Source organism: Ochotona princeps, chromosome 20, assembly GCF_030435755.1.
Source record: "Ochotona princeps isolate mOchPri1 chromosome 20, mOchPri1.hap1, whole genome shotgun sequence".
Lineage (NCBI taxonomy): Eukaryota > Metazoa > Chordata > Mammalia > Lagomorpha > Ochotonidae > Ochotona > Ochotona princeps.
In genome coordinates this window covers 6,919,445-6,936,915 of record NC_080851.1, presented here as the reverse complement: position 1 = coordinate 6,936,915, position 17,471 = coordinate 6,919,445, and the positions used below count along the sequence as shown (strand labels likewise).

Sequence of the window (17,471 nt, the reverse complement as noted above, 5' to 3'; positions counted from 1 at the left end):
TCTTGGACACTCAAACACTGGTGCCCTGGCTCTTCCATGGAAGCACAAGCACACAGCTTGACCTGCATTGTTGAGCCTCTTCCTCAGTGTCTGGGAGCACAGCTCAAGGCCATGATCCGGTCACCAGAGGACACAGAGGAGAGCTGCAGATGGCAGTTCCTTCTGGGCATTTACCCAGGGAAGTGTCTCTGGGGTGGGCTTCCTAGCACCTCTAGGGAGGGGTGCCTGGAGTGATGGGATCTAACCAAACTGCAGAAGTCCTGCCTAAGTGGCTTGACTCGGCTCAGAGCGCAACATGCAGAAAAAAAAAAAAAAACTGCAAATACACTGGGTAGGAGAGCTCTCAGTGTTCTCCAGGATGGAAAGGCAGAGAATTAGCTGGTGCCGGCTGAGCCAGGAGCACCGCCAAGCAAACACGGAGCTTGGTCAAAGATCCAGTGACCCTGTTCTCAGACAAGGGAGGGACTTGGAAGGAGATTAAGCGGCAGCCCAGAATGAAGGGGCAGGTGGAGACTGACCTGTGATCCAGACTCCCTGTCTGGGGGCTGTCAGAGCCCCCTGGGCTTATGCCTTGGGATGGGACTGTCTGGGCGAGGGAGTGCCCAGCCTCAGGTGCTTGGGGCTCCCTCCTGTAAAAACACAATATATAATACAGAGTCTGAGCCAAAAAAGTTGTTTTTTTTTTTAAACGTCATGTACAACAGTGAGGAAGATGCAGAAGGTTCGAGTGGAAGACAGTACAATAAACAAGGATGTCTGGTTGAGTTAACAGAGCGTGCATTTGTGTGGCATGTTTGAATTCACATCCTGACTTGTGCATCATCCCCTTGGGATGGTAAAATTCTAAACAGCTCAAATAGTGGACCCGGAGTACTTCCTCTTTCAAAAAACTAAAGGCTTAAAGGATGTTTATGGTCAGTCTGCCCCTCTTAAGGTTGCACAAATATATCAGAAGCAAATGGGATCACTTAAATGTGGAAAGTACAAAACATGCTAACCCAATTCTTGATACACCATGTATTAAGGATTCTTATAAGAGGAAGTGTGTGTACAGAGAGGTCATTCCCATACAGCAGTGCGTGTGGGGACAGAGACCAGCCCCACAGACTGCCTCGCTTCACTGGCATGAGTCAGGCAACCAAACCTGGGAAGTCCACAAATCAGAGGGAAGCTCTACTCTGACAGGTCTCCCTCACTAAGATGCTGTTATAGTGCCTTATTAATTATTATAGTTAAATTATCTCGCAGACAAGATTTCTCAAAGGGTATATGCGGCATTGTGATTTTTATGTCCTGATAGGAGTACACATTTCACACAAATTAAAAAAATACCTAAGTGCCCTGGAAAATATCGCATACATATCGGTAATACGCCAAATATTCTTTGCTTCTTAAGCTCTATACATAACATACAATTGACTATGTTTTTTCTTTTGAAGTTTTCAAAGACTTGTTATAAGAAATACTATCAGAATACTAAATTGTACACAGTGGACAATCTAAAGAAGATTTTAAAGTGTAACTTCTAAGCAGCAACTAAGGAGCTCTGACCAGGTGACTTCATGCAAGACAAGTTAAGTCACAAATGAGCCCTGAAGCATCCACGCGCTTTGGGAATGCAAGAGATAAAACCTCAGGATTAGTTACTTAGGGCAGCGTTCTAGGATGCCATTCTGGACCATGCAATGGTATCACTTGAGTTTCTCTATCCATTCTAGGGGTAAGTATCTGCCAGGAAACTTTGACAAGCCACTTACAAGTCAATACCATTCAGGTGGAAGGTCCAAACTTCAGGGCAACACTAGTATTATTCCTGGGCTGAAAAAGGCAGGGTATATGATGCAAAAGCTAACCTAAATTTCTCACAGGCACTTAACAAAAACATGCTATTCATACTCTTTAAGGATTAAGGCATGAAGAAGCAATTGAGATCCCTGCAATAATAACTACCACTATGGGAGAAACAGGTAGGATTAAAAAAAGTGCGCATGACTAAAACCAGGAGGCAGCGCCAGTCTGAAGGATTCGCAGGGTGTGTTGTGCTGCGTGCAGGGAAGCACAGGTCTGCGGAAGCTTTGGCTTTCTTGACCTTTCATTGTGGAGAAACAAACAAAAGTGCATGGTGTCTACTTCACTGTATAAGGCTTTAAATGCAACGTTCACTCCCACCCCCAATGAAATGCAAAATCGTGTGACACTGCTGCATTCAGTGACAATGATTCCACTAAAGTGCATGTTCAGGGAGATGCCCTTTTAAATGTCCTCCGAAGGGAGATTTAAAAGGGAACCTGATTCCATTAGTCTGAGAGAATGCTTAGAAGGCAGCATGAAGACCTGGGGAGGTAGGTTCAGACTGTGAGCAATCCCACGCTCTGGGCCCTGATGCTTCCAGGCTGTGTGGATTCTGGGGAGAGGGAGGGTGACCCCTTGAGATGGCTGGACCCCCGGGGGTGATGAGAAGAAAGGAATGTTAGCAAAATTCCCTTCAAACGGAACCAAGACACCACAATGGCAGGTGACTGGAGCAAAAACCCGCAGCGAGGGTGAGACCCCGCTGTCAGTGAATATTGGCATGGACAGAGTTGCGGAGATGCCTATGTAAAAGAGAAAAGCCATGGTTAATTCTTAAAGGACAGAAAAGAATTAAAAAGACAACACCAAGCCCAGAGGCCTGGTTTACAGCTCCTGTCTGGTTAACTGACATTTGACACTAAGTGTCCAGAACCTTGGAGTGCCTTTTCTCCATTAGACGTTCAGACTTACTCAGTTGAGTTAGATCGAGGTCTAAATCTTTTGCCTCTGATTTTCTTTCTGTTGCCTCCCAGGTTACCTGAAAAAGAGAACTGACTGCTAGATTTCTACGTGAATAAATGACTCCTAAGTTCAACTACATAGTATTTGAAGTGGATCTAATTCGCAAGCAACATTACCTATAACATGGGCCTTTGCCCAATCGTATCATTTCCCACCCAAGAAACAAGAACCTGACTCTCATTCTAAATATCCTCTTCATTAAGAGAAGAGAGAGTCAGAGTATCCAGAAAAGTACAGGCTTTCATTTACCAGGGATCATATAATACAAAACTTGAATGTGTGGACAGAAAATTCAGAGCTCTGCCCAATACCTTGCCAGGAGTTACTGCGAGGGCGTCCATTTTCACAAATGTCTGAAATATGTTTTGTGTCTGGAATTCTTTCACTCCAAGAATGAGAGAGCCCATTGGACCTGAAATTGAAAATATTCACAGGTTGTTCTAAAAGAGAATCTAATGTTCTGATATCACTAAGCAAAACTTGTAGGCATTACTGTGCATTGAATAAAACACATCAAGAAAGAAAAGTCTGAAATGAAAGAATGAAGAGAACATGAAAGTCTTCATGAAGAAGGCAGAATTACACAACATTCAATTTAAGAAAAGTCAAATACAATGGAACCCCATTACAATAGTCAATATAAGTCTTAGGGCACTGTGCAAGCCAATTCACATTCCCCAGAACACAGTGACCACAAATAGCAAAGGCAACACACATTGTGGTTGCATAACCCCAACAGCAGTTATAATGGGGTCCCACCATAGATGTTTCTTAATTGTAAAGCAATGATTTCCAATCTACTATTATGAGAACATGGACTTCTAAGAGATTACATGAAGATTTTGTTCAACTGCAACTAACTAATCATTATTAGAATAATAATTAGGTTTTCTCAAACAAAAAATAATTTCTGAAAATTGACATTTTGATCCACAAATATCATCCAAAAAAAGTACAGGAGGTGCTGGTTGGTTTTCCAATGAGCAAACTCAGAGGTCTGGCATAAAAGCCTCTGGGAAAGTCCATGTGTACTGAGCCCTCCTGCTTTTTGGGGACTTGCAGTCTTTAAAGGAATTATCTATAAGCAGCAAATCCCACGTATCTTCCTGGTACCCCAGAAATAAGGAACTGACAAATCCCCTATACTAAGCAGAAGTCTGCTAACAGTAATAGTATACTTTCAACTACTTAAAAATTAGAACCCACTGAATTCTTTCCTAAAACCTGATGTTATTCAGATTGTTTAGACTTTAGAAACAGATACTTTAGAAAGTGGCACTACACTTAAACACTTTTTCCACATTTCATTCTGGGTAACTTTTAAATGGTTAACTATTTTATCTTTAAAAGACCTGTACAGATAAGTGAAAATAAAAGGAACTCAGCACAGTTACTATGTATTAATTAATTCCCCAGGCTGGAACTTACTAACATCATCTGGTACGCACTAAATGATTCCTATTTTGTACAAAAGGACAATAGAAATTCTGCCAGAGACCACTGACTTCTTCAATTTTTAACTATGTCCTTTGAGATCTGATATTTGACCAAGAAAATATCTACATCCTGAGAGCATTCAACCAGCTCCCTACTTCATTTCTTAACTAGCAAGTGTGCTTTAAATGAAAAGCAAGGTTTTAAAAAAAATATCATTCTCCAAAACTGCACTCCTTGAGTCTAATTTATCAATTCTACTTTTGCCTTCAGCTGTATCATTTAAAACTACTCTCCATGCTTAACAAAATTCCACATAAAGCAGAGTTCCCAGTATTGCTAAATTTTTCTCTTTCCCTTCCAGGTTATTGTTTCTGAAGACTGAGAGCCACTGCAGAATTTCCAAATGGTTCCCTGGATCTAGAACTCCAGAAGAGGTCAATGTTCCCTCTCAATGCACTAACAGTTTTCCTTTGACTCTACAAGACATCTGATGTGCCCCAAGTCAGGAGTGGGGACTCTACTAGAACTCTGTTCCTCTCTGTTACACCTGTATCAGCAACTTCAGAGAAGTTTTTCAGCAGAACATTTTAGCTTCCCTTTGAAGTGATTGCAAGCCTCTGGAACATTACAACTATTTCTCCTACCCATTTCTTTTATTAAGTGATTATAAAGCATGCGGGATTTCAAATGGTGTCATATACCTTACAATGCTACAACAAGAACACATCATCAGCATTTCGAGTATATAAACAGTACATTAATCCCAGGTGAACTATGAAAAACTCAGGCAAACGTTAAGCATATTTAATAAATCTAATCATTCCATAAAAAGTGAAAATTATACTATTTAAATACATGATTCACAGAGAAGCAATCTTTATTTCATAGCAAGCTTAGTTTTGAGATATAAAAAATTAAAAATATCCCAATGCAACACTTATATTACCAACTTATGTTAACAACTGCTTTTATTGAAGCATGACAGTAACCTTTTTCTTTGACTACCAAACATGACATAAAGCTCACCAATTACAACATGATTCAATATGATATATAGCTTGTTAAGTCATATAAAAGCAAGACTGAGAAATCCTAGGGTTTCTGCATAGATTTAATGTGACTGATTGCTTTGTTTCAATTTTCTGGCCTGATTTGTCTAACAAATGGTTCCGAGCATATGGCATTTTTCAGCAGAGTAATCAAAGAACAAAGGATACCGGTTCTTAACATTCAAGAAAGAAGAAGAAGGAATCAAACCTGCTGCAAAATAATGAAATGTTCTGACTAATGGAATAATGTGGGATGGAACAGGTAGAAATCTGAAAATGCGACAGAAAAGCAGACCTCTTCTTAGAACTAGATGCTGAGTTTGTGCTGACTCCAGCAGGAATGTCGCTATAAAAAGAGTCACCATCTCCAGGCTTTTTTACATAATCTCCCTGGGGGAACTGTCTAAGGCATAATAAACATGTCAGAGTCAGAAAACAGGACACACACACGAACACAGACATATACAAATATTATTTCAGGAAAAAGAGAGGTAGGGATAATGATCTACATGAATCAAATCTATCACAACACATGAGATTATCAATAAATGCAACAAGTTAAAGTCATTCTAAAGGCAGCAAGCAGAAATGCAATCACCAACACTTTGTTAGTTCGAAAGAGTAAAGTGTTTCTTCGGGGGGAGGGAAGGAAAGACGAGGTTTTTGTACATATAGTGACTTCATTATACTTAAGAGATGTTAACTGCAGCTTTGCCCTTTAAAAAAAATAACAAATTGCTATTGCAGCATATGTGTGAGGACAGACAAGACCTTGATCCAAAAGGCACCACTGTTTCCTCATTGTGGTCAGTGAACTGCTCCCAGTTGTTAAACATGGTGTGATGCAACCTCAACTTGGTCTTCAAAGATCTTTTCAAGAAAAGATTTTTATGGTATCCTATTTTTTAATCCAGCAATTCCTTATCAGAGTTAAGGATTCCATTTGGAGCTTCAATTGATTATTTCGCAGACATATGAAGAATAAAAAAGGTGACTTTATAACTGTACAATTTTATAATTGTATAGAGTATGTGATGGAAGGGTTGGAACAGTTCACAAGTTTTGTGGTGGTCTGTGGACAACAGATGATCTCACTTCTCCATTTCTACCTCAGTAGGAGCAAGGGTAAGGACCATCTTCTATTCCATCATTACTGATGCCCTCATTTGACTTGAACACACTTCCATGACTAAAGGAATCAAATAGCCTTTTTTTGGATAGGACCCCACCACCTTCCCCCCTTCCCCTGTCCCCAGGCAATGGCTAGTCTGATCATGTGCCAATGAGTAGTCCGTAACAGCCAAATGCATCCAACATTTGAACCCGTTCTCTTCCGTACTCTTGTCGGGATGCAACAGACCAGGACTGGACTTAAACAGAGCTAATATTCAAACAGGTCTCCAATAAAAGTATTAATTTGTCCACTTGTTGCCCTATTCCAGCTAGTTAGCAGGGTAACATTACTTTCTAATGCTCACTTTTATCCCCAAAATACACCTTTCAGATGCAACTTCCTTATATTGAGCCCTGTCTTGATGTAAATGTTTACAATCACTGGCCATCTGTTCATTTGAGTGATTGAATACCTTCTCAGGTTATTCCCGAATTATACAGTCCTACATCTTTCCAATCTCTGATTTTCAATGAATACAAACAATGCATTTTACTTTGTGTTATTTAATCTAATTCTCTCCTACAGTTTAACTACAGCATGTAGAATTTTTCATTATTCTGGATATAAGACTAATTCTGGTATATAAGACTAATTAATTGACACAGGTTCTTCCAAAATATTTTTTAATCCTGTAAGTGACTTTAGTTCACATTATTATACTTTCTTTTTCATAGTGTCATAAAACAATTTTGTAGGAAGAATAGTACCAGCCCCATATTTATCATGTTAGCACATGAGAAATGATAGTATCTTCCAAGACAGATTTTGATCACTGAAATGTTATTTGCTGTTGAATCAGTAAAAATAATCCATCCATGCTTGGGGGAAAAAAAATCTCTCAATAAAAATAGAGTTCTATATTTTGCCTTGAAGAGCAAACTTCCTTTTCATATCATTTTAATATTTACAACAGAATATCACAGAATGCCCCACCAACATTATATTTCCATTAATAAGCTTAAGGGTCAACAACCCCTTTTTGTTACTATCTTTCACAACAGCCAAAGTGAAAGAGATGGGCCTCCCCAGATTCAATGAAATACAGACAAGCTCCTGCTTAGGAAGGTGAGCTATCCCTCACCTTTCCTTCTCCCTTCCCTCACTGATGCCCTCTTAGCATAGCTCTGGTTTGCAAACCTGGCCTCTACCAAGGCCTCACTAAGCAGGCACTGCAGGTGTAAATGGCCTGCCTCACACAGTGCAGGGGGCCCACTGTTTTGCTTTTCTTACTGAGCATGCTTTGCCATGCTTTCAACGTTAACTACCCTGTGACGCACAATTATATTGAACACAGGGTACACAGGTCCTCAGTGCTGCCCACATCACAGACAACAGGCTTCAGTCAAGGGACTGGAGCGGAGTCTTATTTCAACAATCCTCTGGGGCACCACCTCATTTTTGTCACCCTGAGCACGAGAAATGTATAAGAAACGCAGGTAATGTTCTTTGCACAGTTAATGTCAATAGCAGATTACAAATGCCAAGATCTCCTAAGGATAATATTTAATATTCCAGTATCCAGAAACTTGTTTTTATATAATACTCATTACATATCATAGCTAATCCTATCAACGGAATTTCCAGTGATTGATAAAATCACATGTTGTCATCTGTGACAGAAGCTCATAAATGATGAACTGAATGATTCCTTCAAAAATTTTTAACTGAACTTCTTTTCCAATTCCTTGATTTATGTTAACTGCATTCTTTCTAAATGCGGAATGTTTTTCATGTTTCCTTAAGTTTTGAAATGTGAAAGTGATTGCCATTCTAGGTGGCCTGACCCTAAGTTTTACAATTAGACATGTGTATGATTACTATAAACAATAATCAAGAGAAACATCAGTGCTTTTGTAACTAAGGCCCTTCTCATCCTGAATGTTCCTCTCCTGCGTGAATGACAGTTGTCCTGACCTTGGAGCTCGGCATTCCACTCTGGCGTGCAAGGATGCTGAGGCTGTTCCCCATTCCCTGGCACAGGCACCAACCCAGGTAACTCAATGCCAGACAAACACAACCACTTCTCAGGTCTACCACAGCTCTGCTTGTGGGGTATTTGTTCTTGTTTTTCTTCAACAGACAAAGCCAATCCAATTGGACATCTTCATAGTCATAAACTGTTGCATAAAATTTGAAGATTAAACAACTGCTTCCCTAATCACCCCCAAAAGGCTTTAGCAGGTGACTGCTCCTCTCATGGGGGGGAAGTCAAAGCTTTCCTCCAAATATCCGATGAATTATATTCACCTTAATAATGAACACATACTGAAAATGAGGGAAAGAAGAGCATTTACTAAGTCTTTGCTTTAATACCGAAGCAAGTTCTTCTTCAACACTTTGCTATCTCTTATTGGAATTGTTACTTTACTGTTGGAAGAACTACTGTATAAAGTGTATCAGATGCATGAATACCACCATATAAAAAATGAAGAAAGGTATGAAAAAGGAAAAATTTATGAACAGAAAACAAAGTTCCTAAAATAGGTGATGGAGGAAAGAAATGGGGGTGGATCAAATGATTCTATTTCTCCTTAATAATGTATATTCATTTCAGACAACGAAACAGAACAAAATTTTAGCTGGATAGGGATATTTTACAGCTCTAACTTCAACAAATATTTCTTACTCCATCGCTGTTTGCAAATGTGTCTGAAAATGAAAACTCTAAATTCTTGTAGCAAATCATCCAGCTGCTAAGTCCTTCAGTAGCTACGCTATAAAACAAACAGAAAAGTCAACTGAAGCAGCTGTGCAGGTTTCCTTTCCTGAAGAATTTCAACAAAGAACAGATCTTCATCTTTCCAAGTGCCTCACGCCTGAGGCTCCTCCGGCCTCATAGTTCCACGGCTCTAACCTCCATGAGGGGACACTGGAAGATGAGAAGGGACACTGCACACATGTGGGCTGGTAGCACCACCACACCCCAAAAGGGGTACTATTTTTTTAATTAAGCAAAAAAGGGGGGTGTTTCTCATCTTTTCATCAGATTTCCAAGTAAGCTTATAATACAGTGCTTTAATATATAAAGAACCTTGAGGACATATGCTCAGGAGGAAAATAATCTATCAAATTATCAGACTTTTTCAGGGAATTATTTGTCCTCTCAGTAATTTTAAAGTGAAACTCAACTAGCTATTTCTGAGCCGCTACAGCATCAATAGCATCTGGTTGCTGACGACACACACAGTGAGTGGCTTGTACTTGACAGGCACCAACACTGCAGCAGTTCAGCCAGACGTGTGCGCCTCAGTGCTGTGCCTGGCTGCTTCCTTCCTCTTGGGGACCACTGTATCCAGCTCTTCTCTCAGCACAGCAGAGCAATGAAAAGGCTTCAGAGGCTATATACTAATAATGTCCCTTCTGTCACGCTTCACAGATGATAAAAAAAAAAAAGTCTTAGGTTTTAGCACTAAAAAAGTTTCAGTGACTTTTCAACATCACACAGGAACAGATTTCTAAACACTTGTCAATAAATTTTCTCAGTATAGAAACTCAGTAGAAAATCTAATTCAAAGCAATGACAACTCCAAAATTCTTAATTCTGCTTCCTGGCATCATGGGAACTGAGCAGATTTTTATTCAAACATCTCCAGATAGTCTTTTAAGATGGAAATTTTCCTAATGCTTGCTTTGGTCTATTAACCATACTGATTGCCATATAACAAATACTTTCAAACAGAAAAACTCTTTGAAGATACTTTCATAACTTTCTGATCTAAAGTCTATTCTTTGCATTTCTTCATTTTGAAAACTACCTACAAACCTAATATCCATTAGTTATAGATAAGGGCTCCCCACCAACAACAATAACAAAAGGTATTGTTGAAACATATGTAACTATACAAAACAAAGATCCACCAAAGATGTGAAAAATGTCAAAAAAGGGACAATTCCAAAAGAGGAGCCAGGCTGATGAAATGTTGACTTGCAAGACTAGGACAATCTTATCGTGCATACAGTGGAGATTCTTAGTGTGAAAATGCACCTTACCATCACTATGCATATGCTGAGTGAGTATATGACATTTGTGCCCACTGTCCCTTTAGTGAGAACATGCTGTAGAGCGGTGTTAGCCCTGTGTGTGCTTGGAACACTTCACTTTCCTTTTTTGACTTCCCAGACTGTTAAATTACACCCTAGCTTTAGCTCCTATGGAAACAGAGCTGAACCATCATTTTTTATCTTACTTCTCAGCATTATGTCTCAGTGAAGAAAGCCACCAAGGTTAGGCTTCAAATACGACTAATCACTATCTACACAAGTGAGAGCCCAAGTGGTCCCTGCTCTACCAAAAAGCCTTTGTGAACGTAAGAGCTAGAAATTCATGAAGAAATCTAGGGACTGTTAAAATTCATTTGTTTGCTTGACTTTTTTCATTACTGCAGGGTAAAGCTGATATTATCTAATACCTATGCCGTGTGGCCAGGATTTCAATCACTACCCCTTGGACACAATGTGTTTATAGAGATGCTTTAGACACTTACGGTTAAAGCCTTATAGGGATTTTAAATTATAACACAGAAGGAAACAGAAGAATAAAGTTTAAAATTTTGATTTATGAAAGGAATTAAAGTTGTGGTCGGGACTGGAAGACTCTCAGCACATTTATTATTCCTTATTTCTAACCCACAACACCTGCAATGCAACAACATGAAAACTTGGATAAGCAGCAATGTCCTTAAATACCATGAGTGCAGAACTAAAGCCTACATGATGCGCATGACCTGGTCTGGGTTGCCATTTTTCCAGAGTAATATTGTTACCTTCTTTTTAACAATAGATAATAGAATTAGTAATATTAAAATGCAAAAAGTGAAGGATGTAGCGCTGTGTTTTGCATGTATGTGTGTAGATTTGGATGGAGTAGTAATTCTTCTATAACACCAATGCTCGGCAGTCCTGCTAGCTGTCTGCTAATAACAGATCTGAAGGTTGTGTTGCACAGGTGCCTGACTTCGCAGGTATTCCTTTTTCAAAACGTAGATAGTAGAGATGCCAAGTGTGCAAATTCTTTCTTTTACTACAAATAAGCAGGCTTGACAAGTACCAGAACATTCCCCCTTCACAGCAACACTGTCTCCAAATAAACATGTCATTCATGATTGCAAGTTATTAATATACCAGCAACAAAAAATAAATCTCTCAGAAAATATTAACCACTAAGCAATAAAGAGGACTATAAAAGTTAAGTTAGCAAATTAATGCAGGAATATGTGATATCTTAACATTTGCTTTGGAAGTGAAAAAAAAAACTTCTATGTATTACTATAAAAATACCAAAATAAGAACTTAGGCTAACTGTGGTATTTTTGAATGAAAGAACCACTAAAATAATACAATTAAAATTCTACATTTACATTATTAAATCACTATTTTAAGATAACAAAAAATCAATATTTGATCATTAAAGCATTAAAAACACAGCAAAATTGGCTCATAATTACACACATAATTCCAACAAGGCTAACAGGAGTTCCACCCTTCAGTTATATGTCCAGATTATTCTTCTCACATACCTCTGTTCTCGATAGTTTCTTTTCATGACAAGAAGAGATGGAGGAAAAAATGAAAGAATTAGTTAACTCTGGAAGAACTGAGCAGGCAGTACTACATACCAAACTCTCCACTCACTGAAGATCCTCACTAGAAGATTTTGAGTGGCAGAATGAAAATGGGGAATACACATTCAAATTTTTATTTCATCTTTGGGGCAGGCGACACCAAAAGATTAGTGACAACCCTGCCACTATTTTTAAAAGCATAAACAAAACACATTCATTCAAGAGTAACTGCTGTTTGCGTTGTACCTAATATTACTTATGCTCTAAAGTCAATCTTATTTTAGATACAAGCTTTCAGATGTATACGTGGATTTAAATCATGGAATTAATCAAGTTGCTTACATAAATTATTTATATTCTTAGAGTGCCAAAGTCATAATTCATTCCTTTCAGAATATATACCCCAAATTACAGCTATTCCTAAGAGCTTCAAACAGGAGAACATTTCATTACTCAGGTATGACAAGCCTGGGCTAACACTTGGCAGGGATCTCCTGAACTGTTACCACATACTCACTAAAGCCTCACATTGCAGGGATATGTTTCATGTTTAGTCTCTGTATTATCTGGCCATATGCTAAGATAAACTTACATTAGTTTGAAATGACTGATCTCAACCAAAACTCTCTTCTAAAGTGCTCACCGGTGTACTACCAGTGTCTTTTTCCAAGAGAATTGTTAGCTTCCTAACAAACATAATCACATATGAATACTCCGCATACATAAAAGGTCAAGTCAGTCAGTATTTTTAGATTCCTTTCTCTAAAACCAAGGATAACGCTTCCACATCTATTCCATCTACACTGTTAGCTTCATGTTTAATACGGGGCACCTGAGAGTAGACATGCCCGTGTGCTGCAACTTCCCATTCTAAATAATATCAGATGAGGGGAGAAAGAAATCTGGCCTCATCGACTCAACATGCTCCGTTCCTTATTCCCTCAGTCCAATGACCCGAGCTGTCCTGTCTGAGTGAGTGCTCCACACTAGCTAGTCCTGGGGTTCCTTACCCCAAGGCTTGGAAAAGGGCTGGAGAACTTAATTGGAAGGACTAATGAAAAAACGAGTTCTCAGATCCAGAGTCTGTTTTTGAATTTCAAGTGAAGAATGTGAAACATCATATTCATGAGTTCAATTCCTCTATTAAAATTTGCATGCGCTCATCCTATTTTTAAACATTCCCAGTAAGAAACATTAAAATTTTAATCCTTTAGAGTAAAATAATTTAGGAAAAGGAAACTGCATTACAAGCAAGACATGTCTTTTTTTCTTAATCAATCTGCGAGGTACACATATTAAGAAGTGAACAAAAACCAGTAAGGTTAAAAAAAAAACACTGAAAACTAAGAAATCATATTATTAATTCTAATCATTAAGACAAACAAAAGTAACTTCATGAGCAATAGGAATAGACAGCGGGGTTTCATATTTTTTGAAAAGCAATATTTTCCAAGATTTTAAAACAGGAAATGTGCATTGGCAGCAGCAGGTGGCAGAGGTGCACACATTCTAGGGCCGATGCTCCTTTCCATGTCCACATGACTACTACTTCAAAACAGCAAGGACAGTGATGGCAGCCATTACAGGGCATGCAGAAGGGAAGCTGAGCAAACAGGTTAAGCTGTCTTGGGTGGTGTGAGACCAAACGGTGGGTGTACAGAGAAGCCTTCCTCATGGATGGACACACTGTATAACTTACATAAAACTGTGCTTTGACAGTATGCTTGCTGCCTCAAAGCCTCACCCTGGGAGAGGCCCACAGAGACGGGCACAGGGCTCCTTTCACAGGGCTGAGCCACCCCCTGCCACCGCCTGGGCCAGCCAGGCTACTGTGCTGACGCCCCAGGCCCCCACCTGCCTACAGCAGTGCCACTTGTTAGCCAAGTCTTCCTTAGAAGTCTGAGTTTTGAGGTTTGTAACATAAATACTTATTGCAGCCATAAATTCACTGCTCTTTCTTTCCAAAGAAACTCTTCCAGGGGTTTTATGCAGCTGCTATATACATGTTTAAGAGTTTCTTTTCATCATACAGAAATTATTTATGTTTGATAAGATACAAGGATGCTGCAAAAGTTCACAGAAAAGAGAATTAAAATATAAGGTTATTTTGGACCAAAAAAAAAAAAGGCTTTGAAATTCAGACACACTTTCCGTAATACAGATTTTCCAGGAACTTTATCAACATCCTTCATACATCAACTCATACAACAAAAAATGAGCCAATAGAAAGGTTTTGGAGAATTTCAAAGTCTAAAATATTATTAATTCCCATTTAAATTATTAAAGACCTAAGTTCATCTGTGAAGAAATATGTGCTGTGAAATGGGATAAAATGCCCTCAGTACCCTGCAACAGCTGTACGCTTCCAAAACCAGAAAATCCCTGGGCCCACAGACTAGAGCACCATCACCATGTCGGCAGAATATGATGTTTAGTTGAAATATTAAAGAGAAGTTCTGGGCTCCTCATATTTAAATTTTAACTAAATAAACCTGAATTAGTTACTTTAGTATTAGTAACTTTTTAAATATCATTTGATAGAAGTACTTTAAAAGGAGACTAACCACATTAAATATAGAAATAAGGCTAGAATGTGTGAAAGCATTCACTTAGTAAAACCTCTAACGGTATTAAATATCATTCAAACACTGTATGACTTACAGCTTGCTAAAACGTGTATGAAGAGGGGGCCAATGCAGTGGTACAACACATTAATCCTCCACCTGCAGTGCCAGCATCCCATATGGGTGTCAGTTTGTGTCCTGGCTAATCCACTTCCCATCCAGCTCCCTGCTTCTGGCCTGGGAAGAGTCAAAGACGGCCCAAAGCCTTGGGACCCTGCACCTGTGTGGGAAACCTGGAGGAAGGACCCGGCTCCAGGCTTTGGATGGGTTCAGCTCCGGCCATTGTGGCCACTGGGGGGGGGGGGGGTGAATGAACGGACTGAAGATCTTCCTCCCTATCTTTCCTCCTCTCTATATATCTGACTTTCCTATAAAAATAAAAGAAATCTTTTTTAAAAAAGAATTAGGATTTTTTAAAATTACCTATCTAGCCATGAGGCAAAGGAATGCAGAGTGATACAGTCTGAGGTGCTGGTTCATCTCCTGAACGTCTGAGTCAGCCCAGGTCTCGGGTGAGTGTCAGGAGCCCAGCACCTTGCCCTGCACTGCCAGCTCCATCACCTGCACTGCCAGGAAGCTGCCCAGCAGCGGCATCTGGGCGCTGGACGCAGGCACTACAGTACGGGATGCAGGTGTTTTTACAGCTAGGTAAAATGCCCTTTCCTGATACTTATTTTCTAACCTATTTTTTTTATTCATATAAGTACCGCGCACTAACCGATTGCGTGACTGGAGCTTCTTTTTTATTTATTCATAAGGCAGTGTGACCAAGAGAGGGAGACAGAGATGGAGATGTTCCATTAACAGGTTCACTTTCTTTCTTTTTTTTTTTAAGATTTTATTATTATTGGAAAGCCGGATATACAGAGAGGAGGAGAGACGGAGAGGAAGATCTTCTGTCCGATGTTTCACTCTCCAAGTGAGCCGCAACGGGCCGGTACGCGCCAATCCGATGCCGGGACCAGGAACCTTTTCCGGGTCTCCCATGCGGGTGCATGGTCCCAAAGCTTTGGGCCGTCCTCAACTGCTTTCCCAGGCCACAAGCAGGGAGCTGGATGGGAAGTGGAGCTGCCGGGATTAGAACCGGTGACCATATGGGATCCCGGGGCTTTCAAGGCGAGGACTTTAGCCGCTAGGCCACGCCGCCGGGCCCAATCCACAGGTTCACTTTCAACGCCCACAGCTGCTGGGGCTGCTCCAGCCTGAAGCCACGAAGGCCATCAGGGTCTCCTACGGAAGTGGCAGGGACATCGGGACTTGGGCCATCATCCCAGCTGCATCAACAGGAAGCTATTTCAAAGCAGAGGAGCCAGTATTTCAATCACATCCTATATGGAACAAGAGTGCCTTACGCAGTGGCGTCACCAGCTGTATCACAATGCCTGCCTCTGAATTGGATTAACCTCACAACACCTTTTCTTCACACAAAAACACACAATTAACAAAGCAATGCCTCCTTCTGACTGATTGTGAAAAAAGGGAAATTTGCCTTCGGATGGCTATAGCAAGCTCCTGTGTGTGCTGACGGCCACAGCGAGCCCTCCGTGCCCTCACTGCCTCTCTGTGATAATGGCCATCGTGAGCCCTCCTGCCTGTCTGTGCTGACGGCCACAGAGAGCCCTCGGTGTACTCAGTGCCTGTGTGTGCTGACGGCCACAGCGAGCCCTCGGTGTACTCAGTGCCTGTGTGTGCTGACGGCCACGGCGAGCCCTCGGTGTACTCAGTGCCTGTGTGTGCTGACGGCCACGGCGAGCCCTCGGTGTACTCAGTGCCTGTGTGTGCTGACGGCCACGGCGAGCCCTCGGCGTACTCAGTGCCTGTGTGTGCTGACGGCCACGGCGAGCCCTCGGCGTACTCAGTGCCTGTGTGTGCTGACGGCCAAGGCGAGCCCTCGGCGTACTCAGTGCCTGTGTGTGCTGACGGCCAAGGCGAGCCCTCGGCGTACTCAGTGCCTGTGTGTGCTGACGGCCAAGGCGAGCCCTCGGCGTACTCAGTGCCTGTGTGTGCTGACGGCCAAGGCGAGCCCTCGGCGTACTCAGTGCCTGTGTGTGCTGACGGCCAAGGCGAGCCCTCGGCGTACTCAGTGCCTGTGTGTGCTGACGGCCAAGGCGAGCCCTCGGCGTACTCAGTGCCTGTGTGTGCTGACGGCCAAGGCGAGCCCTCGGCGTACTCAGTGCCAGTGTGTGCTGACGGCCAAGGCGAGCCCTCGGCGTACTCAGTGCCTGTGTGTGCTGACGGCCAAGGCGAGCCCTCGGCGTACTCAGTGCCTGTGTGTGCTGACGGCCACGGCGAGCCCTCGGCGTACTCAGTGCCTGTGTGTGCTGACGGCCAAGGCGAGCCCTCGGCGTACTCAGTGCCTGTGTGTGCTGACGGCCAAGGCGAGCCCTCGGTGTACTCAGTGCCTGTGTGTGCTGACGGCCAAGGCGAGCCCTCGGTGTACTCAGTGCCTGTGTGTGCTGACGGCCAAGGCGAGCCCTCGGTGTACTCAGTGCCTGTGTGTGCTGACGGCCAAGGCGAGCCCTCAGTGTACTCAGTGCCTGTGTGTGCTGACGGCCACAGCGAGCCCTCGGTGTACTCAGTGCCTGTGTGTGCTGATGGCCAAGGCAAGCCCTCGGTGTACTCAGTGCCTGTGTGTGCTGACGGCCAAGGCGAGCCCTCGGTGTACTCAGTGCCTGTGTGTGCTGACAGCCACAGCGAGCCCTCGGTGTACTCAGTGCCTGTGTGTGCTGACAGCCACAGCGAGCCCTCGGTGTACTCAGTGCCTGTGTGTGCTGACGGCCAAGGCGAGCTCTCGGTGTACTCAGTGCCTGTG

At 41.8% G+C, this 17,471-nt stretch overlaps 1 protein-coding gene across 9 annotated transcripts in view; it reads right to left on the bottom strand.

Moving 5' to 3' along the window:
• The window catches only part of ADAM22 (ADAM metallopeptidase domain 22), a 191,113-nt gene that overhangs the window by 11,717 nt on the left and 161,925 nt on the right, over positions 1 to 17,471 (bottom strand). For 3 of the 9 annotated variants that reach the window (XM_058678093.1, XM_058678087.1, XM_058678088.1), the window contains 3 exons: positions 3,126 to 3,226; positions 2,764 to 2,830; positions 519 to 629 (listed from right to left, as the gene is read on the bottom strand). In XM_058678093.1, coding sequence (XP_058534076.1) covers positions 519 to 629; positions 2,764 to 2,830; positions 3,126 to 3,226 — 279 coding nt within the window. Of the gene's footprint in view, positions 1 to 518; positions 630 to 2,763; positions 2,831 to 3,125; positions 3,227 to 5,508; positions 5,704 to 11,990; positions 12,009 to 17,471 lie in introns of all 9 variants that reach the window. The other 6 variants (XM_058678089.1, XM_058678091.1, XM_058678092.1 and 3 more) reach the window with 3 other exon arrangements.